Raw genomic sequence first — 27,594 nt, forward strand, 5'->3', positions numbered from 1 at the left:
GAGAGAGTTTTTGACCGTTACAGATCAGCAGACCAAAGATTATATCTTAACAAGTGAGTTACAAATTTATTTACACGAAGAAGAGCTCCTTCTATATAATATATATATTAAATATAATCGCTTTCTAAAACGAGGTGAACATTTTTTAGTATCTTTAACAAATTAGAGGGGGTGAAAATAAATCGCTAAATTATCCAACAACTGATGAATACCTAACACTCTCCTATCTATGAGTATCCAAAATTACTTATTAAAAAAATGATTAGTATTAAGTAAAATAAATAAGGCCATAATTTTTCTATACGTGTATCTACAATCTAATGTGACATCCACATGAATTAAAACTCACATACTGTTGTAAATAAGTTTAAAATCCACTTATTTAGATACATTGTTTGGTGGTGCAAAATTACATTGGTCAAAAACTCTATTATGAGAGAACCACAGCCTCTTGAAACAGAAGGGTAAACTTAAAAAATTAATCTAGTCCCCCATGCATGGACAGTCTTTATGCCATCGACTGAGAGAATAATGCAGCAAAACCAGAAGGAACTAGACATTTGGTAACTCTAACAAAGATTCCGCCAAGTGCATTTGGTACCATGCTCATGAAGCCCCTTCCTGTTTGAAGTCTCTATTAAGGGGGAAAAAGAAAATCAATTACAAGGTTCACGTCTCAAAATTATGCAGACCAATTTAATTTTTCTTTCTATCTTCAGATGATAAGTTACAGCTTTAAATCTCAAAAATTTCATCTACCGCATTTTTACACAGGTAGCTCAAAATAACAAACCATTTACAAGGTGAAGGTTTATATTACTGGTGCACAGAATATCCGCATGATTTTCAACACTAAACAGGTAGCATCTTCCACCTTCCCAGTTTCCTCATCATCTATATGTCCCTTGAGGAACCGTCCTCTGACTAGCAAAATCCAACAAGATACTCTCGACAAATGCCAGTGCCTTCTGAAAGCACAAAAAATTTGTGAACGCCAGCAATTCCAGTCAATCCTCATTACCTCAGTCCTCTCCAAACTCACTTTTTCCTCATAAAACCTGAAACTTCAATCAAGAACTTATGGAGATTCTTTCTGAACCTCTGGCGGTTTGGTCTGTCTAGTGAAGAGGAGAGCTGGTTTGAGTTTGTGAGAGAATGAAAAGCACTTGCAAGCCTTGATCTCAGAGCAGGAATGGACTGTGTTTCCAGAAGTTCTTGCACCAGCCTCTGCATAAAAGCAACAGTTATGTTCATTTTGTCTTAAATTATTCCGAAAATTTTGAAAAGAAAGTGGAATCATTACTTCACATTATTAATACAGAGAGGGCAATAACAGGGAATGAGCTATATTAAGGCCAACATATCTATCTTCAGAACATGACATTTTAACCACACCAATAGCATGAAGGGCTACTGCCATAATACTCATAAATCAGGTTGCCAAATATTCAACATAGGGAACTTTCCCAGACTCATGTTTGGCCCCAACAGCCGAAAAGTATACTTAAAAGCAAAGCATCAGTCACAAGGTGGACAGCCAAATAAAAATGTCAACATTCTTATACCACTACAAAGACAAATGAATGGACATGCATATCCCCCGGAGGACAATTGACAACAGTTTCTTCATGAAGCTTAACATTGTAGGAAGACTAGTTAGATATAAAGGTAGTGCACATCAGGAGCCAACCATTTGTATAAATTCCCATTAACAATGTCATTATACTTATCATCTGCTTGAAATAGCATTTTCTCACAAAAAAATATATGTACCTATGCCCGTTATCACTAATGAAGTGTTATTTAACTATTTGCAAATAGTTTTCTATACAGTACACATGTATGACAATATAGAGGCCTTTAAACAGGAGAATTCAATGTGTATCACTTGCAATAACAAAAGCATGCAAGTGATTGGATCTTCCACAAAAATAGGAAACTGAGTTTTTTGCTCATGAGCACCATTATTGGCAATTTGGAGCTTACCTCAATAACCACTCCCAACAATGGATGAAGATTGTGTACACTTTTGTTCCCTAAACCTGACAGGGTGGAAGCTTCCTAAAACTGAGATGTTCTTTATTTATTAGATTCATGTAACATGATATTATGAATGTTAAAAATCTATTAGAAGTGCTTTATTACAATTGCATCTTTGGAGAATCTATCAACACAAATGTTAGCGCCAATATTGACATCATGGTACTAATATGGGTGGTAAAATTAACAGAGCAAAAAGATATTGAGAGGGCAATAACATGACAAGTATACTTTCCAATTATATGACAAGTATACCGTCATATTACACTTGTGACTTATCTACCCTCCATATTTATAGTATTTTAGTCGCTTTAAAAATTGCTTCCTGAGAAAAAAAAAATTCTGCTAGTCATATCACACTACCGATGTAGTTCTATGGGAATGGAAACTGCAGGGACTAATATAAACCTGGTATAACTCTTGCTCACACAAAAGTAGAGGAAGTAGAGCATCTGCTGCAGAACCAGCGAGTTCCATTCTGCAATAATTTATAATAAGAAATGTAGTTACAAATCCACTTCTAGAAAATTATAGTGCAACTTAGAAATAAATAAGTTGAAATTTATATTAGGATTATAAAGATCTTGTTCAATCAAAAATTTGACTTGCAATAAACAGTTTTAAATCAGTTAATTCAGAGTCCTAACCTGAAGTCTTCGAACAGAAGCAACTGCAGGAGCAGCCTTAAGAAGTGACTTAATATTCCTTCCTGCAGTTTCCCATTTAAACTCTGAGATTCCATGACATGTGTATCCAGTCCCTGCTTGCCTGCAGATCTATCTTTGAAATGGTAGGAAGCAAGAGCACTGACTGCTGCCAAACACTTCTCAACGACATCAATATCCTGCAACAAGGAAGAAAAAGGTCAGCAACACGCATTCCCACACGAATACATAAGAATTCAGTTGAGCAAATCATTTAAATATTGCACTCCTACTCCACTAATGTATGTGTTAACTGCTTAGATCTATAACTACCTTCAAGACTTCAACCATATGGAGGAATTACTACTTATTCGAACAAGAACCTGTCTAAGCACCTGTTCTTTGAAGTCTACTTGATGCCAAAGAGCTATAATAAAAACACCTCCAAGGGGTATAAAAATAAAATTAAGGATAAGAAACAATACCATTACAGTGTACTTGCTTCCCAACAATGTAATCGTGGAAGTATTAAATGCTAAAAAATTGGTGGATATCAATGAAGATAAAATTGAAACTTATTTTTCCATTCTGGGAATGAGCATTGGAGAATCAGTTCTCACTCTCATTTTGTAGGGCTTTCCCAGAGCAAGTCTTGTCATAAAATCACCTGACTGATGGTGGACTGGTTGTGCCAAAAATGAGAAATGTTCATCACAAAATCAGTTATTCCTTAAAAACAGAAGTTTGAATATATATATATATATAGCGATCACTGAATACCCTATGTAATCTACTGATGTCCGGAAATAGCCAACTGTGTACCAAAAATAAAAACAAATATAGACTCTAAATTCTTCTGAATCAGCAAATCAGATCCACATTTGAAAGGCACATATTAAACTCTTTCAGGCAAAATAGCCACAAGAATGGATCAAAACGATTGTATTGAACAGAAAATAGGAAGATTACAAGTGGTATATTTTGTTTCCACTTTATGGTATAGATACTCATGGCAGAATGTCCTATTTGGTCATTTCGCAATAAAATAAATAACTTAACAAATATGAATGACCTATAAGGAGACTACTAAATCATTTTGGAAAGATATATATCACATACTGGACCTAACATGAGGCAAAAAAAAGAACAGTGTAGCATTTCTTTGTTAACATGTGATTGTCATTTTATATGTGGGGTTGGGGTTGAGCATTTTGCACTCACTTTATTGGCAGTGATAGCAACTAGAAGTTTAGATTAACATTAATCACCTAAGCTATTCATTTACGGGTAAAAAAAACTTCCACTCTTCAAGTGTTATGACAGACCCACAAAGCTAAAATTATATAGGTGACTTTGCCTACAGTCGGACAGTACAACCAATATATTATATTCTTGATGGAAAAAGCTTTTCTCATAAAAAAAGTTCCTTACTCTCCATTCCTAATGAAATAGATCTCTTTGAGGCACCAAAAACCCCTCTAAACATTTTCCTTCCCTCCACCTCAAGCCAGTTGAAAGAAAGCCAACTAATCATGATTAATGGATTCCAATTTCTGTAGACTAAAGAACAGTGAAATCTCTAGGTATGAATGACATTATGCTAATTGATCACACGCAGAAGGTTTCCTGTTTCTTTCTCCCCCTTGGATAAACCACGAGTTATTTGTTATTGTGGTGAATTTCCAAGAGTGAAAGAAGGAACAATGAGAATCTCCTGTGGACAAACCCAGATGCTATGGCATGTAGCTTGGAAGTTACTCAGTCTACAATGACACTACACCACTAACCCCCTTTGTGCTATGGAATTCAGCAATTAAAAGATTTCTTATTGACAAAAATAAAAATGCAGGGACTTAGTGAAACATACAACTGAATAAGGAGTCTACATTGGCACCAAAGCTGCTAACTTCAACCAAACATACATATACAGTACAATTGAGATTCATAAGAACCAAAATTATTAAGCGAATAATTTTGACTTTTTCTTAACAGAAGATGACATGCTCAGGAAGTGTATCTGTCAATAACTCTCATGGAGATCCTAATCTACTGGATTTATAATATTTAATTATTTATATCATATTATCTCATCAATTACAATCTAAAGACTACCATGTATAGTATCAAGTGTAACTTAGACATGATTCCACAAAAGTCAATATTTTACTTTTCTCATAAGCATGTGCAACTTGTCAGATATAAATATGAAGAAACAAAAGAGAAAGGAATTACTTCCTATTCGAAATAAGTCTTTCCATCATTATAAGTTATAACACACCCAACATACTAAAGATAAGGATAACAAACAAAGAATACATGCCTGATGGTGCATGCCAAAGTCGAGAGTCCCAATGATGTGTGTAAATGCGTCTTTGTTTAACTGAGCAACCTTCTCCGGGTACACCTCCAACATGTGTGACACAAGTAAAAAATACTACAAACCAGAAAGATGATTCAGTGAGTAGCATCAGCTAAATAATATTGTTTTTCATCAATATAACTATGTAAAACTTACATCACGACATAGTTTAGGGTACTTCAGAAGGTCCAAAGATATTAATGGGGTAACAATATGGAGACCCATATAGATGACCTGCAAATGTAGTGTAAGATTTAGTGGAACATAAATATGAAAATGCAACCAGTATTACTTAATACTTACCTCAGCAATATCGGGGCTACCGTCCTCATCACAATCAGGTGAAAAGTCTACCTGCATTGCACCATTTAGCATTTTTCAGTCTTTGAAAATGCTCTGAAAACACCATATATATGGCACATGGATTACCAAATCTTTTGAACAGATGTTTGTCAGAAGCTGGAGCAAAGCTCGCAAGTCCTTGTACTTCTCCGTTTGTGCCTCACTCCGCAAGCTAGTAGAAAGAGATATTGATGTCTGTAACAGCAGAATATTAATTAATGTAAGCACAGGTCTGAAGTTGCATTCAGATTGAACTATACATTACTTATACTTCCCAGATGGTTACTGAAATGCAATCTCAAAATAGGAGTCAGCCAATGCATTATAACCTAATATCTGGATAGGATTCACTCCATTGGTATTTTGGCTTCACCCCTCTTAATTTATGCTGCATGTCCAAAGAAAAATTATTTGCCAGCATTCATGAATGTGGCCCAATATAGTCTTCTAACATCTCCATGCAGCATATTGCAGCAACAACTTTTCCACTTTGGCCTCTGATATGCCTTATTCTATCTGTAGTAGGTCAAGTTCTGATGCTCAATTAGAATATACCAACTTATTAGGTCACCTACATGGATCATTTCCTCCATTCATTTGTATTTAGTGCAAGGGTTTTTCAGTGGAATCAAGTTTTGTTGGTTCTTCTCTTATTAGTTTCTCAAGTTAATTTTGTCCCTCCCTCCCTCGTTCCCTCTTTAATCCATTGGTTACCATGATTTAACAGTAGGCCTATGGTTCAGTGAGCCAACCCTAACAATGGCTTCGCATCTCCCTCCCTCCCATGAAATCACACCTTCATACTTGTCCAGAAACGTATCAAGTTTCTGAACTGTATTTTAGTACCATGAAGAACCTTCTTAAGCTACCTTATTTAGATTTCTGGATTAATAGTAGCTTTTCATGAAACTTTGGATGCTGGCCCTTCCATGAGAAGAACTTAGATCATTTTCTAGGCATGACAAGAATTCCTCGAAATCCAGTTTTCTATTCTCTCTCCTAATTTTTAGATGTGTTCTTTTAGAGTGGGATTGCCCCCTTTAAACCCTATAGTAATATAATATTGCAAAAGAATCAAACTGTTAACCAGGTTCAACATTGTTTCAAAAATAAATGCTGCTACGCCTATTGACTCATCTTGCATTTGCCCATCCATAGAAACCTAAATCCAACAGTCCACCACAATCACACGATCTTTATAGTTTCTAATACATGAATGACCTCATGTGCAGTAGCTAACTTGATGAATTATTTGAAAGCAGCAAAGCACTGCAATACCTAATAGAAACTCTACATTTACAGGTAACAAAAAATATGGCAGAAATCTACACATGTCCTCTATCATACTTTGTTAAATTATGCTGTTCATTTTCACAGCAGGGTACCATCAATGGCTTTCTAAAGAAAAGCAGTGTTTCAAAGCATCTTGGCCAAATTGAAGGCAAGGAGGATACTTTACCTTACCAATATTGTGGGAGGAGTATATCTGGAGCAGCTGCAAGCAGAAGCTCATCAGAATCGAAGTTTCTTTAGCACCAAGGTATACCACTTGTGCATCAACAAAGTTAACCACAAACTTGAGTATCAGGTATACAACTGCAGGCTACAAAGTCAAACCAAGATGGCAATTTCATATGACCATTTTTGTACACAGATATACTATCATATCAAAATATAACTTCTGTATGTAGATTAACAACTAATAAGTACAGAAGATAGAGCTGAAACAGTTCAAAGATAAAATCAACTGCCAAAGAAATTACCTGATTTTTGTATATTTCAATAAGAGTTAATAGAGGGTTCATCACTGTACGACCTATCTCAAATATGGCCTTCTGAGTTCGGGGCTGAGTAGCTCTAGCTGCTCCTCTCAACCGTTCCAACAGACAACTGACCTATAAATATCTATATATTAATCTTTTGTCCATAATTCAGACTAGCTTCTGAGTATTCAGCGTGCTCACCATGTATACTGCATCTGCTTGCTGTGCGACAGCTTTCAGATCATTCCTGGTGGAGTTATCTACAAGGCATCTTGTCATTGGTCCCAAGAGTTCTCTCAGATACCTACAAAGTATTCAAAGGAGGCAGGATATAGGTATCTAGACCTGTAACTGCAATGATTTAGAAAAAGAAACCAACAAGTTGAAATAGACTCACTGAATGGAAGCCTCTGGATCTTTCATGCAGGAAACTGTACAAACAAGCGTTTCTGCAAGAGAACGCTGTGAGAAGATGTCAGGTAAGAATAAAGCTTTCAGATTGTATAATTATCAAGAAAACAGGTAGAAACAGTTGGTATATCTTGAAAGTCTTACTTGTAAGCGAGCATTTATTGAAAACAATGTACTTTCATTTGCAAAAGCTCTTGCAAGATCTCGCCACGGTTCCTGAAAAATAAATAAGTACATAAAAAATTTGGGATAGTGCAAGGAGGAAATGGGAGCCGTTATTGAGTATATTACAGACAATGGAATTAAAAAGATCTAGAATTATAAAGAGCTTTTAGAATGGTTTCTCAAAAAAAGGTTCTCAGGAAGATTAGAATTAGAACTAATATGATCTTCTTACTAGGATCCATGAAAGTTAGATCCTTGTGGATACTTCAGATATGAACAGTGATATAGAAATGACTGAAGTAAGCTGTAGATGACACATCACTAATTAAAACAGTTCTACTAAAACGGAAAGATGATAATGTCGGCATCGATTGTGCAAATTTCCTTTTGCTATTAGTTGGTCTCAAGGATCATCATGCCAGTCGGCACGCCCCATGCTGATTGACACTTCTTATTCTAACAAATTGCTGGCACATAGCACAGGGGTGGCTGAAGGTACTCCCCGTGTCAAGGCATGCTGATCGATACATATTTATCTACCCCATGTCGTTTAGAGTATCACCCAACATAGGGGTAATGTGTCTGCTATCATGCAAAACTCATTATGTGTTGCTCAATATCCATCTAACTTAGTCAAAGGGACTAATTTGGGTGTCTCATTTGGAGCATCACCCAATACTGGCAATACGGATCTGCTATCATGTGGCTCCCTTATGTGCCACCTGATACGGTATCCATTTACATTTAACTTAGTCAAGGGACTAGTTTGATTTGCTACTTCGACTTTCCCAAACATTTCCCAACAGAAAGTAATAGTAAGAGAATACGAAGAGGAGGCGAAAGAGAGAGAAAATGAAATTGGGAGCTAATCTAAGTTCAAATCCCATCAAAAAGTATAATATTCTTTGATTTACACATGACCGATTTAGCAAAATGAAGCTAGATACCTAGATCTATCATTTTGTAAAGTCATTCTTCATAGATCTAGCATTTTGGTGCTAAATCTATACAAAATACTATTCAAATTGTAGAAATTAAAGAAATTTTTGATTTACCCTAAATTTAAAAAAAAAATCATAAATTAGTGTCAAATTTATTCAAATTGGATAAAAATGGTGTTGAATCATATTTCTACTTGACTATTGCTATATTTTTTTTATAGAATAGATCTTTCACATATTATCGAGGGATAAAAGACTCTTATATAGGCTTTAATACATATATTGACCTAAAATATACAAAAAAAAAACCCTAAGAAACTTATTTAGAGGTATGTTAATAGATGCCAGTATGGACATGGCATACTGGGGCATGCCGATCAGTACGTGCCATTGGCACGACAATCTTTGATTAAGCTAACCTTAATTTGAGTTACCTTAGTTGTCTGTCTTGTCCACAATAAACAAACAGTCATTTTTAAATACTAAAAATCAGCCGTTAGATTAAGAACTGGGTAGAATTAGACACACCATGAATGATAAGAAGATACAAAATAACGAAGTTGTTGGCTCATGTAACTTCTTTTCATTAATCAATGAAGGAAAAATATTCTGCCTATTATTAATTTCTAAGTGTTAAAGATTAAATATATTTCTCATGGCCAGATGAATAAGAATTTTCCAGTATAGTGCATCCTGCAGACAAACTTGAGAAGTGGAACACCATAAATCCTCTCCGCTAAGATAGAAAAACCTGCGGAACTTCAACCAACTCTCATTCAGGCAAGGTGCAACGGGAACCAAATTAACACATAATTTAGTCAGATTTTAACTCCGAGTATAAACTGACGCACCTGTCAAATTGTTTGTAATCAGTTGATAATTAAGTATAAAGTTACATGAACTAAAATCTGGTGAATTTTATTTTATTTCATGTTATTTTTGCGATACATAGAAATTACTATCATAATAAGTCTTCAATGACAAGTATGAATTATTGATAAAACCATTTCCTAGTGTCACGAGGCACCATGATATTTAGTGCAAGATAGGAATCCTGGGTTTGTAAGAATTAGTCTGTGACAGGGAAAGTAGATTGATACAGCAAACTACCATTATAGTTCTTACAACGAGCTACTTATTTTTCATAATTGTCAAGATCCAAAGGTCTTCAATCTTGACATTAATTATTTGCCAACTTAAAACTATGGATCCTAAAATCGGCTGATCCGGATCGGGTTTGGCCATAACCAATTCCAATCAGACTGGTTTTGATCCAGTTTTAGCCAGTATTGGCTAGTTTCAATCGTATCGGCTGCAAGAGATAATATCGACTGAAGTTAATTTTTTTTAAGATTCAAGTTTAATCTAAAATGTATCTAAACTAGGAGACATTAATAAATGATGTCATCAATTGCTTTCTTTTTAAACTTTCAGTTTTTACTCTCTATCTCTCACGCATACTCTCCTCTCACTCTCACACCTCACCGAGTTCATTTGGTGACTATTCCGGTGAGCCCCTTTGGATGAGTTTTTTTTCTTCTTTCTCACGCACTTTTTAACTTCTCATTTCTTACTATTATAGAACAGAGAAGAGATATCTCTCTTCATATTGTTCTACAGTAATAATTTATGAGTATAAAAATTTGTTTAGTTTAAGTCAAAATTCATTATAGTTTTAAGTGAATTTTTTCTTTAGTTTTTAAAGTTCATATGTGATTAATTTTTATTTCTTATTTTTCTGTTATTTTTTATAAATCTTTAGAAACATTTATGCATTTTAAATCATATTTAAAATTTTACGTAATTAAAAATAGTCTGATTCGATATGAACGATACGGCCGATACTTATCGTTTTTTCCAACGGCCGATACTTATTGTTTTTTTTAACGGCCAATCCCGACCCGATACCAAGTTTCAGAACCTTATTTAAAATCTGTCCAGTCCTCCAAATTAAATACTCAGAACTAAGTCATCATTCCTCAAACCATATTAAGGACAGAAGGTTTGGTGATAACAATCAACAACTTCCAAGGATTTAACTATCTTAAAGTGTGAGATAATCTATTTTCTTCTTTTTGTTTTTTTTGCATATGAAGTCACTTTCAAGAGGTGCTTTCTTGCAACTTCTTGTATTTGGAACTTAAGCACAAAAAATAGATAGTTAGAGCCTAAAAAATGAACAGTCTATAGCTAAACTGCCATCATAGATCATTTAAGTCTCTCTTCCCAGTAGAATGTCAAGGATGTGAATTTGGTATCACTCTCTAGAGGTTTTGCTAGGAACTTTGAAATTTGAAGCTTGTTAGTGCTACAAGGTTATAGTTGATAAAAGGTACCTCAAGAAACATGAGAGTATATTTAGAAAGAAAAAAACAACAATGATGCATGTGCTAACTTGGCGAGATATGTATTTCATTTTTGCAATAGAATTACATGCTAGGAAGCTATTAATTATTAGTTTATTACTGCTATCAATAAGAAGTATCTTCGATGATAACAACTAACTTTGGTCTCACCAATTGAACAAGACGAGCACAGATATTCTTCTGCCGGACTAGTGCTGCAAGAAGTTTTTGACATGTAAGTGCCTGATAAATTGAAGGAAATACAAATATTAGAGGTGCCACATAATAACTGCAGACATTAAGATTTAAATATAATTGCCATTACTTTTGATTTAAGCAAATAATCAATGAAGAGCCAAATAATCAATATCATAAGATAAATTGAAGTTTATCAAAATACAGTACTATAAACTTGTTAAATCTCACAGATTTTCTCCATAACTTTGATAAGATTCCATTTGTCAACAAAAATAAGATAATCACATAAGTAAATGAAGACATGAAAAATACATGATTGCCGATGCCATAGTAGTCATGTTGAATGAGCTTTTTTCCATGAATTTTGATTTAAGCATGTTAGATCTAGCAAATCAACCCATTAGAGTCAAATTTCTTGCGCAGAATAGTAGGAAGAAATAGTACAAATAATGTTATCCGGTTCTCCAACATGCCTTTTATGAATAAAGATCATCACTAATGTGTATAATAGTTCAATAAATATAGTTGATAATATGAATATTGGTTTAACTGCATAGGCAAATAACTATTTGTTCTACTACATGTGAAAATAATTCTCTAGGAGCGTGTTAAGACATGTAACATTATAAAATGAAAAACCATGCGCCAAGTATTCCAATGCATGCATTGTAACTAACCTATTCCAGTGAACCATGCTGAGTGATGGCATGGGAGGTGACACGCCACATACAATGCATCTAGATATTGTTATGAGCTTATGAGGGCATGCCATGGCAAATAAAAGCTAGAAAAGGCCAAACGAAGCTTTTTTATTCAATATACCTTTATCTACATATTCTTTCCATTGATCCTTTCATATTTGATTAGGAAGTATATAAGTTAACTGGCAATATCCATTTAACCGTGTGTCTGTGTCAACTACATCATAGCATAGAAATGTCCATAGACTCCATAGTCCATACAGCTTGTTTTCTGATAATAACTATCTGAGAATATAAACAACTTTCCTACTAAGGATGGCAAGAAGAATCTAAACGAAATTTTATACAGATTGACAGAATCTGAATCTATAAGAAGAACCTGCAGCTCATTTTCCCCAGGATAAAACTTAAGCGCTGCAATAGAAATCTGGAGAACCGAATCAAGCACAAATTCTCCCTGATTATTGTTCCCAGCAAAACCAAGTAAAATCTTTTGAGATCTATGTGGCTTCCCATAGTCATGATCTCTTCTGCTGAATTGTCCTCTGCTCACATCGAGTGGCATTAAATATGTAGTAACCCATCTGGCTAGGAACCAGATCATTGCCTGTGTAGAGTCAAATGAATATTAGTACCAAAAGGCTGTGTTGCAATGAGTGTAATGCCCCTATTACAGTTCCATGCCGATATATAATCACCAGACAACAAGTGCCCATGCTGCAATTCTCAATTATCATACTCTATAAATCAGTCAGAACAAGGAGGTTTCTCAGATAGTCAGTGCATTATCTCACAGTTTAAAGATATGAAATGACTAATCTCAAAGAATTGCAACTAGCTTAGTGATATTGAATTGACAAAATTTTAACAACCAGGAGTACGATATGAAGGTAATAATTTACAATCTACATGTCAAATTTATTAGGTTCTTTGTATAAAAATTACCTCCATGAGTCGAGGACTGAAATACATTCTTCTCATCTCTGGATCTAAGCACTGCCTTGAAAAATTTATTATTGACCTGTATCGGCAAGCCAGACTATCTGTAAGGACAACAAATGTAGCTTAAAAAAATAATGCAAGAAGAAAACGAGACCATGGTATCACTCATATATGATAGATTAACCTAAATATTTAAGGTTTAATTTTAGGAACTGAAATCAATGTAGTTTTCTTAAGATATTACAGAATAATAATATAACATTAAAACATGTCCAACCTCGTTCTGTTCTAATAACTGGTCACTCATTCATACATGTCAGCAAAACTAAAAGAAGATACATCAACTTCCTTGTTCAACAATAGTAACAACTAATTTCAAGAATAAAAGGAAGAAGCCGTTTGCACAAATTAATTGGGCATGGTACACTGATCCTTTCCTTCTCATCAACTCGATCAACTAGCTTGTGCTTTCTAGTATTCTTCCTTTTCTGTATCTTTATTCTTCAATATCTGAGGTTTAATGAGGAAAAGTAAGGTTGGATTTCATGGATTTCATGGATTTAGAACATGGCAGTGGAACAATCAGATTTGGAGATCAAACGGATAATTCAGAACTGAAATATGAGCCCTAACATTTGATCACCTCCCTCCCTCGACCTCTCTCAATCGTCTCCGGTCTCCCTCTCTCGATCTCTCCGAGCGACGACAAGAAATCGATGCCAGCAAGCAAGCATAACCGGCAGGCAGCGGCTAGCGAGGTACCCCTTTTTTTTTTCTTCTCTTTCTTCCCTTTTCACTCTCAGCAACCACCACCTAGTTTGGTCACCGAGGTCTTCTTTTTTTCTTCCTTTTCTCCTTCTCTTGCTCCCTTTCATCGTCAACTTTCTTCGCTTTCTAGTTTCTTCACTGCTACAATTATTAACACTTAATTACTATAGCAGTGAAAATGCTTGATTAATTAACTAAAGCAAGGAAGCATGCTTTGCTTCTCTGCTTCTTTAGTTTTCTTTAATTCTTTCACAGTTTCACTAATTCACGGACGCGATTCCTTACTCCTTAATGGCAATTGATTAACGAATAATGATTATTAAGATAATTAGTTTGCTATATATGTACTACATTAGTATTAAAAATTATAAATACCATACATTCTTTTTTATTTTTTTAAATATACAAAAATGCTAGACTGCCTTGTTACTCGCCTTCCGTCTTAACGCTAAGTTGTGGGGTGACTACTAGTCATCCGCGGTTGCCTTTCAAAATATTAATTTCAATAATAATGAGACTTCTTCCAAACCTTTCCTCAATACAATTGGTCATTACACAAAAGGAAAGTTTGATAAATATCTTCATGCCGCTGCATGTTACTTAAATCTATAATACTTTTATAGAGATTATGATAAAATGGAAGTGATTTAAAGATAATGGATGATGTTTTTAATTATGTTGAAAACTTCTATCCATATCTATCTATTCAATTATACATTACAACTATGGAGATCAAAGCATATAAGAATGCTACTGAAAATTTTAAGAAACCACTAGCAAGAGAAGTTAATAATAATGAACTCAACTCAAGTATATTTAACATTTTAACATATGTGATAAAGCATATGTATTTTAGATTTATGTATGTTAGTGTGTTATTAACTTATTTTCTAATTTATAGTTATTAACTCGTTAGTGGAGTATATATGAAACTGGTGCCCCTTATCTAAAAAACATGGCAATTAAAATTTTTCATTTGACATATAGCTCGTAAGGATGTGAAAAAACTTGGAGCTCATTAGAATAGATAATGTATCATTGTATTGATTAAATTGTCGATTCTAAATTCTAATGATGAATTTATCGTCACATGACTCATTAATTTCGTCTTTGCTTTCAACTTCATTCAAAGAAGAAAAATAGATTGAAAATGAAAAGGTTGAATGATCTAGTTTATGTACAATTTCATACAAGAATAAAAAATTGAAAGATAGCAAAAGAGAAGATCATGTGGCTTCAAATTAGAGAAATAATACAATTGATAGGTTAGATAATGATCCTCAAGAGCAAGAGGTCTTACGAGGTAAAGGATTAACTTGGGAGATGGTAACAAATACATCACATGCGGAAGAATTTTTAACATCAAGAAAGAGCACTAAAGTTGCTCAAGCTACTACTAGTAGCAATCCTTCTATTTCTCTAGATGAACAATTGATCTAGTTAGATAAGGAAACGGAGGACGATAATGATGTTGAGTTAGAGCTTGATAATAATTTATTGACAAATGAAGCTTCCCCTAAGATTCTGAAGAAGACTACAAGTTTAGAAAAAGACTTTTTTTTGTTATGGACCAATGATTGTGAATTTGTTATAAATTTAATCATTTTAAATTTTTGCTCATGTGCTTTGAATATTTGGTTGTCATTCTTGTGAACTTGTTATAAATTTGATACTTTTGAATTTTTAATCATGTTATTTGTTTTGGATATTTAGTTGTGATTCTTGTGAACATGTTATTTGTCGATTGTAAATTGTAATTATATTATTTGATATTTTAGTGTAGTGCATCATTACAAATTTTATATACTATATTAGTATTAAAAAATGAAAAAAAAAAATATATATATATATATTTTTTATTTTGTTATATAAAAAATGCTAGATTGCCGTCACCTGCCTTGTTGTCGATCTTCCGCCTTGGCACTGGGAGAGGGGTTGACCGCTCCCCACCCGCGGTCGGCTTTCAAAATATTGGGAATTATAAAGCTGGCTGGACATGTCACCACAGAATTCTAAATCTTGTATTTTGTCAACAACTAGCCACATGGTTAATTTATTTTCAGACTAGCACGCATTTTCTAAATCTTGTGGATAACATCAACCCTAAAAATTGTCAGTTTGCCACCATCTCTTAACACAGCATCAAGAAGTACTGTAAGTGCAACAAAGGATAAAGCACGTACTAAAGGAAATTAAAAAAGATGGATTCATTAAGCTGACACTATGTGCTCTGAATATCATCAACTTTTCAGTTTTTCAATTTGTAAATAATAACTAAAGGATCTTTCATGATCAAAGATCCTCAACAAGGTATAGATAACTAAATTGGGAGGAGTCCAAATCTAAACGAGAATAATGATCCAGAAATCTACACATTGAATACCATTTTCTTGTCTGCAAAATCAACTTGGCGTCATATAATGATGATCAAATAAGGATATTGACAAGAATGAAGATCTAATCGCTCCGTTGTAGTTCACATATCAAAGGAGGCAATACAAAGCAGCTATTCAAGGAAGCAATACAGATGGTCGCACAGGAGTTTAGCCTGTACATTCAAATGCATGAGAGCATGTTTGAACGCACGGCATGTTTGCCTCGCCCTGTTCGAATGGACATATTTGTTGTTCGAATGCCGTCGACATTTGCCGCCTCATTCAAACGGACTTTCATGTGTTTGAATAGCCAAGGGGTCCTTAGTTGGTTTAATTTATCAATTTTGAGTTAAGTTGCTTTAAATCATCGAACTGATTAGGGTTTATTATAAAAGGAGTTGTAATAGGTTATTTGGGGCAAGCAATAAAGTATTTTCTTTTTTTCTTTCTCTTCTCTCTTAGTTTGGTCGAACTAGTCTGGGAGCTAGGGTACATCGATTTCTTCCCCCTTTTGTCCATTAACAATTGTGGTATTACTTGATAGATCTATTGGGTCATAATCTATCAAACAGGCTTCTTCTATAGGGTCTATACAGTTTTACCACACATATCATCTCACATGTATATATATTCTGAAGATGCTATACCAGGATAGTATAACTACAGGATGTTGTGCTTCTTCTACTACATCCAAGAAACCAGCCAGCAATGCTTCAGGAACCTGTTCAATAGATGAACCACAATGTCAAGCATACTTAAGAAGAAGCATAAGAGCCAGTAAGTAAATCAAACAAAACTAATTGATTGTTAACTAATCTATCTGTAACTTGTCCTGGAGTATTTGGTTATATTATGCCAAAGGATATCCAGTGAGTAGAGTAAAATGAAATCTAAGAAAAAGAATAGCCTCAAGTAGATAGCCAACCTAGAAATCTATTCACATATATTGTTAAGAATAAAAAAGTATTTAGAGAAAAGAAGAATCTTTAAATTTCAGAGTAGGTAAAACTTACAAGTGTTGTTTCTCCCTCGCCCGAATCTGTGAGAACATGACCAGCCATCAATAAGAGCCAATACAGTTCTTCCAAGGTATGAGTGGGGTCACCTTTGCAAATTTTCTGAAATTAAAGATTTGAAAAACATTAGGATGACCAATCAACCATGGTTATTTAATTCACACTGGTTAATTTCATTAAATTCCAGTTATATTAACCTTGTGCTTCCCTAGGTTCACGCTGGTTAAGGTACACTTGATTTTATCTTTAAAATAAAAGAACAATTGAAATGTGGGTTTAATGGATTTGATTTTTATCTTCACATTCATTTGTCTAATGTTGTTGTCTGCATGGGGTCTTTTATAGGCTCTCTTGCAACTAGGTTAACGTAGGTTTGGACTTCGGAGTAAACTTGGTTTATGAATCAAATAGTTTGCAAGACAATATTTTGAATGAACATTGTAAAACATTTGGTTCATCCTACATGATTCTTATTTATAGTCTCAACCCATTTCCTAACACTTTGAATCTGTTCCATTAAAAATTATACTATGTTCCTTCTAGAAATGGTTTTTGATCAATTAGATAGCAGCCCACTACATGATAGAATGTCAATGTCTGACTACTAGACAGGTCATGTCACTAGCTTTCTCTTACTTCATATATATTTTTAACAACTATTTGAGGCATATCAAGACTTTAATACAAATAGAGCTAACACAAGAACCATTCTCTAGGAATAAAAGCTTGGAAAAAAAAACAAAGGAACTAATGAAACATTTGGAATGATTATTAATAAGATGCCCCCAGAAAAGGCAAGGAATTATCAGCACTGGTTGATAACTCAAATGAGGTGATTGTGGAGTAGATTTTCTTCTACGGAATCAGGGTTGAACAAATACAACTAAGCAAGTTGCGTGTACCATATGCAAAAGAAACTTAAATTGCATAAATGAAATGTACCAAACAAGAGTTTGTACCTGACTCAGCAGAGCGAACCGTTCTGAAAATAGTCTTACAAGAAAAGGAACAGTTATATCAGCTGCTGCGCGTGCAATGAGGGCATACAAGCTTAACCTTTCATCTCGTTCTACAAAAGTGAGAAGAGAGAGAGGGAGAGATGATAATTTTGAGAGAAAAAAAAAGTAGCATAGCATATAAAACAAGCAGAATAAATGAGACATGGTTACAGTACAATTTATAGGAAATTCTGACACAATACGTACTTGAAACAGAGGCATGAAAGTATTCAGCATTATCATCATCATCAAAAGCAGTATCAGCAGCAGCTATCTCACAGAAACCATAAATTTGTCAGTATCCACAATAAGAATCAAGCATACCAGCAAAGAAGTGAATTTGTATACTGTAGATGTTTAGCATGAATACTAGATGGCACTTGAGATAAATTCATGTGGCCATCTATAAAATGATGAAACATACCTTTTAAATGTGACTCCACAATTACCGTAAATAAACTGGAGGCTGCAAATACTCCATCACTTGACAGTGAATTCTCATCAATATCCATTTGCTGCAAGACAGAAAAAGAAAGTGCAATCCTCAGTAAACAAATGATAATTCACAGAAAAGAAAAAAAATACAATAAGCCATAAAAATATCAACCATAAGTGGCAGCGTTCATTGAGGCATTAATCACCCAATAGCTAGAAAAGGAAAAACTGAAAAATAGAATACAAAAAGGAATAAGAACAGGGCAGGTAAACCATCCAATGGCATTATCTTTTTCCATGTCCTCTTTAAAAAACATAAATAACCATATTCATTTACAATCCAACAAATAAAAGAATGTAGCATAATAGAACATGCAGGTGACAGTTAGAAAAGAATGGAGCATTGACTTCGGAAGTACCCCAAGAACAACACTCCATGTCTCTAACAATATATCAAGAGCCTCTGACGCCCAAGTTCCTTCTTCGTCCCTACAAACTGTAAGGGCCTTAACAACTTCTGAAGTCAAGGTAGACAGTAAGTGTATTGTGCCATATGGCCTGAAAAGTGATCAAAGATAAACAGGAAAGTTATATGTTATAAAATGATATGATGTTTAACAATATAAACTCGAAATGAATTTCTTGTAAGAAGTTTGAACATGAGATATGAATATATTATGCAAGCATATATTCTGGTAACTAACCTAAAAATGTAGACTACACATAAAATTTGGGAGGGAATTAAGCATATTAGCAGAGAAGCTGAAAGCTAAATATCACCTGACCTTACAGACTTCAAGAGGTCGTCAAAAAGTGGTGCAATAGTTAAAGATGCCATTGAAAGCAATGCATGGCAGCCATCAATAAACTCACTGAAGAAAAAAAAAAGAATCAATAACAACCATCAGATATCAACTTGTAGAAACTTGAGTTTTAAACAAAAAGAATGACGAAGTTTCACAGAGGACCTTTCACTTTGTCCAGATTGAATAGCTGCTGAAATTACATCAGGAGGGTCGATCCACTGAACAACAGCTGATAATATATGTATGAGGTGCTTGATCTGTGTCTCTCCATTGTCTAAAAAGATAAGAGAATTTTCAATTCATTATGCACAAACTCTAACTAAAGCAATTAAATAATACTGTAAAGGATGTTAAAAATATATAAACTAATAATTAGTAAAAACAGCCAATTTGTGCATACCAGAAATCAACTATGTAATGCAAACGGAATAAAAACATTAAATGTCCCATGTATTCTTTCAGTATTCTTTTGATATCTGGTATTCAAATGTTCTGATTAGTTTGACCAAAAGGGGGCAAAAAAAATGACAATATCCTTTATAGATGATTTATATTAGCTTTTATTCATATGCCATGTGAACACCATAGGCAGGTTTTCTACAGATACACACAGAAGAACCAATATACAGTAGAAGCATCTCATAAAAAATTGAAAATATTCCTAGACTATAACCACACTCACTAAATAAGGATAAAACCAAGATATAGTGTAGTCGGACTCTGAAAATTAAGCCCATAAATTACATTGATGCTATGCCCAAAAAAGGAAGTCCCAAGAAATGAAGAAATAATGCAAAAGTCAAACTAAATAATAGATAGTTCTTGGGTTAAATGTATTTTACCTTTTACTTTGGCATAAAATCACTTTACCTCTTATAGTTATTTTTTTATCATTTAACTTTATATACTTATGAATAAAGTGAAATGGTTAGATATTCTGTCTGTATTAATGGTGTCTAATGCCTTTTAACATCCAAATTAGTTGACCTATTGTATTCCACCCTTAACTTTTATGGATTATAACAACCCTCTATCATCACATGTATGCTAACTCAGTAAGGAATAAGTTGAACTCACCTCTAATCAAGTGTAAAAAGAAGAAGGGAGCGGTGTTGCTGTTTAAACAAAAACCCTTCTTCCCTCAATAGATGATAGTCTAACAAAAATAATGAGGGTATTTTGATATTTCAAATATTATGTTAACAACATCCAAGTTTCCCTTTAGTTGTAAATATAAGGGGTTAACTGATACAAAAATAAGTATAGGGGATACAGTGATTTTATGCCAAATTACATAGGAGTAAAATATATTTAAATCATAGTATTTCAATCTCTAATTGCACCGTCTCTGGCAGATAGTGTGCTTGTGGTTTCCAATGGTAGACAAAGAGACTCAAAAATTAGTATATGAAAAGAAATTGAATGTCAAAGAAATGGAAGAAAATACTAGTATGTTTAAGCTTTAAACTTTAACAGGAACCATCTAGGAATTTTACAAAAAACTTCCAAATGCAAAAGGGCGTGCATTGTGCATCAAGAGCGAAACAAATATATACTAGAGTGTTGACTAAATGCTCCAAAGGTCCTCTACAGCAGAAATCATGCACCAGTAAGGTCTTTCAACTGTTGATTAGCAAAGTTGCTATGAGGAAAGGTCTTTCAAATGTTCATTAACGAAGTTGCTTTGAGGTTTGAGGTCAAAATTCAAACGCTTATGCCACATGCATTTTTATGTGCTAATGATACAATTAAATGTATTACTGTCACACAATCTAGAAACAAAAGATGGTTGCTACTTCTAAAGCCAACAGATCAACTCACAGAAATGTTACACATCTGCAAGAAACCAAAAAAGGAATTAGACAACCAACCCCTCATATGTTTGACAAGGCAATTTTATCTAGTGAAGTATTTGAAAATGTCAATTCTGCAATTTTCTAGACCTAATATAAGAATAAAAATGTTCAAATAATCACAATGAAAATCACAATGCCAAAACAGGAAAAATTTGCAATATACCATCTGAATTCAGATGTTCTGCTTTAGACCTTACAATAGCTGAACAAACACTTTACCAGAAGGAAACACAGCTCCTGCCAAGGAGCTTAGTTGCACTATCAGTTGCCTAGCAGAGACTGCAAGAGGAGATTCAGTCCAAATTGTATCAGATGAATACTTCTGGCGGACTGTAGCATAAAAATTCAGAAGCCAGGTAGTATGTCCGCTAGATATCAAAGCATCATGCCACATGGACCCAGGCTACATGTACCACAAGAGGAAGAGTAATAGCAAGTTATGAGACAAAGTTAAAGACTGCGTCTAGAATATGATAAACAAAAAAAGGGCATACCTTTACCAAGAAATGTTCAAATTTCTTCAGCATTATAGCATCATGCCTAATTCCAGAGGACAACACATTAATCTTACTGTTAGGTTCACCAGCGTGTTTGAAGTCCCAGTTCAAAATCTGAAACATGAAGCGGAGAGCAGCAGAACAAACATTTTCTTCTGATACACTTGCACCACATCCTACAATTTTCTCCATAATCCTTAATGCAGAACCTTGGGCCCAACAATAGAATTCCTGCCAGAAGAAAATTAGACATCATGATAACGCGAAACTCTAGAGAAGTTTAAACCATATAAATTTCTAAAAGTCTATGTATAGCAAAAAAACATAAAAACTGAAGGGAATTTTAATCCGTCATGAATTAACAAAACCTTCAAATAATTCAACTCCAATGATGATTGGCACTGCTCATGGTACTCTTTTGGCAAGCCCATGGCAGAAGCAGTTAAAGGAGAAAATTCTGCTACCTGCATCAGGAAATAAATATTAAATTGACTCAAAAAGCTGTAAGGCCAATAAAGCATTGTTTGACCCCATAATAAGGCAGCATATAGGACAATGGATACCAGGGACTCCATAAAACTGATCCCTGAAAATTGCGGGGCAGACCCATGGACGCCAAGAACAGATTGCTTCACCTGAAAGGCATTTGTTAGAGCTATGCAAAGGAAAGTAGTTAATAGCTTCTTCAGATGCTGATCTCAAGGTTCATCAGAGCATTACCATTCCTCAACATGATATATGAATTCTTAGAAAATTTTGGCTAGACAAAGAAAAAGACTTTCTTCCAATACAAGAAATGCACTTGCTTAATTCGTATGCAGCTAGGAAAAATGGATTTTTCCAAAAGAAGAATATATCAAAATTCATGCACTTCATCATTTTAGGCTACTAAAGTCTCCCTGTATAGAATATTATTGTCTTATTCAATAGCTTTAAGATTGAGTGATGAAGTTGAAAACTACAGTAGAAGTGTGCTGAAAAATTGACAAATCTAATGGTTTAGAAAATAATATATAGATCTACAACTCAGTATAGCAAATACTCTTGTGGCACATGGAGACATCAATATAGTGATTCGGTACAGAATAACTTATTATAAGGGACTAAACTCAAAAGGAGATGATTTGCAGAAAACATGAGAAGACATGGATATGTCACAAACATACGAAAACACAGGAAGTACTAAGGAGTAGAAAAACATGATGATGCCATCAAAACCAATCCATAATAGAGCGCATAAAGCTGGACTTCACCATCCATAGAATTATACAGTGGCAAAAACACATACCTCAAAAAGAATAGCTGCCTTCTCCGATTCAGGAAATTCTAACCTACCAGAAAAAATAGATTGTCTGCATCAGAACATGAACTATGACATGCTAATTTCCTAAGCTTAATAAGCAGAAGTTATCAAACGTCACTGTCAATTAGATAATTTCACTACATGATCGAATTGCATGGGTCACCAATAGGAGGGTCTCTAGTTAGGTGTGGCTTGTGCAAGACCTTCACATCCACCAATGGGAAGGAAAAAAATAAAATCACCCTCCTTTTCCTTATGAAGAAGCACAAACACGAAAATAGACAATGGACTTGAGCACTTGACATTGTTTGACAACCACTCCATTTCCTATCGTGTACGCCACTATGTGACTAGAAATTATTACATTCATGTAGGAGGCGCATCTTACTTTTTCTCTCCGAACTTTAAACTTCAGCATGACATATCTCACACCATCTTTTTAACATTTTTGTATTATTCTTGACCTATTTTTGCACTACCATGATGCTCAAGTATCTGCTGAAAATGAATTTCATGTAAAAACAAATTAGATTTTCTTTAAGCTGTTCTAAACCCATGAAATAAAGGGAAAATGTCAGCATGGAAATGAGTATCATGGATTATAAAAAATACTAGGTACGGAATCAGAATTCTAAAAGTAATAAAGCATTAAATGAATATCCAAATTTCAAATAGATATGTCCATTATTCTATTAGGCAGATATCAAGAAAGATATAGAATAGGACACAAACTGCATACTGCAATGCACGAACCACACTGCAATGCAACTAGGAAAACTACATTACAACAAATTCAGCTACAGCTTACCATCCTCTTTTCAGTAATCGAGCCACCACAGAAGAAACCTTTCTTTGTACATAGGCATCAGGGGCACTTGCATGCTCCATAACATAGTTTAGACAGAACCTACAAAGTAAAGATTAGATTTTCTTCACTTTACAGAGCAATACATTATTTACAGTTTCATGGTGAGCATACAATATTAATCTCCTTTTGTTCTGATCCGTAAGAAGTCCCCATTCCCTTATTGCCGCATCTCCAATTGCTCCTGCAGCCTGGAACCTCGCATTTGGCATTCGAGAATTCTCTAAAAGGAATAGTGTCAATGATGAATGGATGAATGAACAAAAACACATCAACTGACAGCTAATTAGTCCAAGAAAAGCAGCAGCCTCAATCACGATCTTAGGTCTCTGCTCTTAACCAAGATTGGCTAACTTGAATGCGAATTGGACTCCAGAATCAAATAAGTTTTACGAGAACTCATCTAAGAGTTCTGTAGTGAGTATGCCATTCTGCTCTGTCTTAAACTTCATTTGATGGATCGGCAAATAAGAAAAATTGACATGCTCAAAAATGACAAGGAACTATTTTAAGTTATAGGAAAACTGTAAGAATAGAAGGGGGAAAAGCAAACATAAGGAGAAAGGTAAAAGAAGATAGTAGAATAAGATGGTTCAGGTGCTTTAGAGAAGAAAAGAATGCAGCAGCATGGCAAAGAGTAGAAATTGCTTGAAGGATCAGGGTTATGCTATAATGCAACTAGTAACAAAGATAAGAACACTAAGAAACAAGATAATTCCAGTAGATCTTCAACAAGTTAAATGAGCAGCATATCAATGAAACACTAGAAGGAAAACAAAGATGTAAGACTTGGAAGCTAGTCAATAAAATGGTAGAAATTTTAATCTAGTTATCCAAACATCTTAGACCAAGTGAAAAACATTTTTAAGTCACTATTATTACATTCTAACTTAATAGTCTTAAGTTGTATATAGTATAATGGTACATAAGTTAAATAACTTAAATGCTCAAAAGCAATGCACATTAAATTTACAGAGGTAAAATAATCATTGATAGCGATCATGATAGTGATAGTAATGTATAACTTGCTTATATGTATGACTTCCTTTACGTCATTTATTTTTCTTACATTTTGTTGATTACATGTTAGCCTATTTAAGTAGTTTCAAGCAAAAATTACGTTATACTATATTATGGAAAAGAATATATGTGACAACTATGATGTACTACATTATGGAACATAATAAAATATTTTCAAGAACTACAAAATACTAAATTACGGAACGTAACAGATATCTTTCGACACCAGTCACATGAGATAAAAGAGAGTAAATTTTATAAAATAAAGGGCACAATCCACAACGTTAAATCTCGACCTTTAACATGGACTTTCTGATATCAAAATTAGTACAAAATAATGTGGTTTTCAAAATAGTCCATCAGTATATGACAACTTACAGCGATTTTGAGATGATTTAGAAGCCTAATGAAGCATTCCCTTATGACCAGACAATGCTTTCTGGCTTTCTCAAGACTTTTGAGGGAATAATCAAATAAAAAAACATGCCTCTCTCTGACGACAACAAAGAAACATGTTTGATAAAAGGAGTACTTTCTTGAAAATAACAACTATGATAATCAAGACAATGTTTTAACACCTAGAATCAGAAAAAGGAGTTAAATGCAAGGTATCAACTAAAACAAAAAATACAAGACTAAAACAAAGAAGATAAGATACAACTTCAGCAGTGCATATATATGAAACTGTGGCATAGATCCACTCTTTATTGTTAAGGTTATCTACAACCTAAGGTCATAAGTTCAAATCACTTGTACAAATGTTGGGAAAATAAAGCACGCACGCATTCCTCCTCCCTTTGTTGCAGCCCTCTTTTAATAATTCATATAATTAACAAAAGAACAAAAAAGGAAAATAGTGCGACTTTCACGAAAATAACACCAAATTAGGGGTGCAGAAAAATGTGTTATAGACTTATAAGTTTGGTCATGTAATAATTTCAGTATACTGAGAAAAGTTCGATTCAGGGAGCATACCAAGAATGAAACGACATGCCTGATAAGGCATAGATGATGAATGTAATGAAACAATTATTTTCTCTGCTTCAGCTGAATTAACATGCATCTGCATAATGAAATAGTTGCAGACATACTAAGAACCAATTAAATTTGATAAGACATTTTAACCCAGTATAAGGTGTAAGACTTGGTAATAAGCATGGCCTAAGAAAAGGAAAAGAAGTACAGTTCAAATTTCAAAAAATAGATTACGCTGGAAAAAATACAATCATGTAATAAAGATTCTCAGAAATAAGCTTGTTTTCAACTGGAAAGAAAAAGCAAAAACGGCACCATTGCTGATGCCACTAGGAAAAGGGGATTATAGTTTCAAATATCCAACCAAGACCCTACAAGATGCAACAATTATGTGAAGAGATGGGACTCAAAAAAATAAAATCAGAAGGTAAGATCAAATCCGGGCAAGGGTATCGTCACTACTGCTCAAGGCAATTAGTTGATTAAACTTAAAAAGTTCTAAGGGCATTGTCTGCAGATATTATTGACAAAAGTTGTCAATCAAGCTTTTCTTCAACCATTCTTTGGAAAATTTGATTAGACTCGCATGAAAGAAATAGATCGCTTATGGCTGTCAGCATTACAATTACATCCTCTACAGTCTATATACGAGCATACAATCCTTCTCTAATGCTCCAAAGGCTACTTGGTTAGTTTAAACAGAAGTCACCAGAGTGCAAACAGCATTGGCTGCAAAAATTATCGACTAAGTCGCAATTCAAGCTTTTCCTGAATCATTTTTGCAAATCTTTATCCGAATAAAACAAATAATCTCACTGGCAATGATGCAAGCGACGTATTCATATTAACTAACACATTCTAAAATAACTCGCCGCTAAAATGACGAAGAAGCAAGAGCTAGACAGGAAATGATCATATCAGACGTAACAAAAAAGGTATCATGGACTTCAGTGTCCTCAGCCCTCGGGAAACTGGAGAGAGTGCAAACCTCGATCATAGAGCAAGCTTGCTCAATCGTGTGCATTGTCGCCTGGAGAGAGGGCAAATCAGGCGCTTCTCCGGGAAATTCCTGCATCTTTCCTCTTCTACGATTGCTCCCCCTTCCTTCCCCTTAGGGTTTCGGAAACAAGGGTTTTCTTGATCTGGAAAAAGGAATCGCCTTCTCAGTTCCACCTAGGGTTTCGGAAATTAGTGTCTCTTCATCGGGAGAGAAATGGGAGAAACCAGCGAGAAGGGATACAGTGGAGAGAATAGACAGTGGAGGGCAGGAGGAACCGCACTATTTATAGGAGCGTAAAATGGTAGAAGCACCCGAAGTCGGGAGGTGCGCAGTAAATAGCAAGAGGAAGCAGCAACGAAGCCCTTTCATGAGGAAGTCGGCGCTCTTTATAAGAGGCCGCCGACTACCTGCTTGTGAGCAAACATCTATAGTACTAAAATAAAATGGAAGGATTTCTCTCACAAAATTTGGAAGAGTAGAGCACGGCCAATGAATTATTGAGACAGGCCTTGGTCTATAAGGTATTGCTCTCATTAATAAATCCCTTGTTCTTAAGCTGGTTTGAGGCTTTTTGTAATCCAAGGGGCTTATTAGTTAGTGATGAAGCTTAAACATTTTTAAAACTAATTCCGTTTGAGATGCTTCGGCAAAGTCCGATGATTATAAATCTAGAATGCTATTATGAAGGTGAAAAATATTTTACAAGATAGTGTTCATCGGTTAGTTGATAATGGAGAGAAGACCGATATCACTAAGAATCCTTAGCTCTTCAAGTGTTATTTTTAGAGTATCAATCTCTTTTAAAAACTCATGATAGTTAAAAGATTGA

The 27,594-nt window shown here is 34.5% G+C and overlaps 1 protein-coding gene across 2 annotated transcripts; it reads right to left on the minus strand.

The window, feature by feature from the left end:
* Positions 1 to 353: 353 nt before the first annotated feature.
* Positions 354 to 27,033, minus strand: LOC140766687 (uncharacterized). Of its 2 annotated transcripts, XM_073106230.1 has the most exons (32): positions 26,754 to 27,029; positions 25,766 to 25,853; positions 23,885 to 23,993; positions 23,714 to 23,812; positions 22,891 to 22,933; positions 22,166 to 22,237; positions 21,971 to 22,066; positions 21,600 to 21,833; positions 21,325 to 21,508; positions 19,412 to 19,523; positions 19,229 to 19,315; positions 18,863 to 19,001; positions 18,433 to 18,523; positions 18,216 to 18,278; positions 17,970 to 18,079; positions 17,008 to 17,112; positions 16,642 to 16,715; positions 12,855 to 12,930; positions 12,289 to 12,516; positions 11,182 to 11,253; positions 7,704 to 7,775; positions 7,546 to 7,610; positions 7,350 to 7,452; positions 7,149 to 7,280; positions 6,845 to 6,988; positions 5,473 to 5,580; positions 5,347 to 5,397; positions 5,200 to 5,277; positions 5,005 to 5,118; positions 2,688 to 2,884; positions 2,449 to 2,518; positions 354 to 1,227 (listed from the first exon to the last, which is right to left on the minus strand). In XM_073106230.1, exons 1-32 carry the CDS (start codon positions 26,838 to 26,840, stop codon positions 1,039 to 1,041), a joined length of 3,492 nt encoding a protein of 1,163 aa, XP_072962331.1. In that variant the 5' UTR covers positions 26,841 to 27,029; the 3' UTR covers positions 354 to 1,038. The 2 variants fall into 2 exon arrangements, with proteins under 2 accessions (XP_072962331.1, XP_072962333.1); XM_073106232.1 differs by lacking the exons at positions 354 to 1,227; positions 2,449 to 2,518; positions 2,688 to 2,884 and having other exon boundaries at positions 5,347 to 5,393; positions 26,754 to 27,033.
* Between the last annotated feature and the right edge of the window lie 561 nt (positions 27,034 to 27,594).

The sequence above is a fragment of the Typha angustifolia genome, chromosome 9 (assembly GCF_048772165.1).
Source record: "Typha angustifolia cultivar Huaian chromosome 9, ASM4877216v1, whole genome shotgun sequence".
In the NCBI taxonomy this organism is placed as follows: Eukaryota; Viridiplantae; Streptophyta; class Magnoliopsida; order Poales; family Typhaceae; genus Typha; species Typha angustifolia.

Bases quoted from the DNA above. Each gene is read 5' to 3' on its own strand.
- LOC140766687 (XM_073106230.1), bottom strand. From the start codon at position 26,840: ATGCAGGAATTTCCCGGAGAAGCGCCTGATTTGCCCTCTCTCCAGGCG. The intron at 23,813-23,884 runs GTATGCTCACCA...TTTACTTTGTAG, and splicing joins AACAAAAGGAGATTAATATT to GTTCTGTCTAAACTATGTTA. The intron at 1,228-2,448 runs GTTTATATTAGT...GCTTTTATGCAG, and splicing joins GTGAGCAAGAGTTATACCAG to AGGCTGGTGCAAGAACTTCT.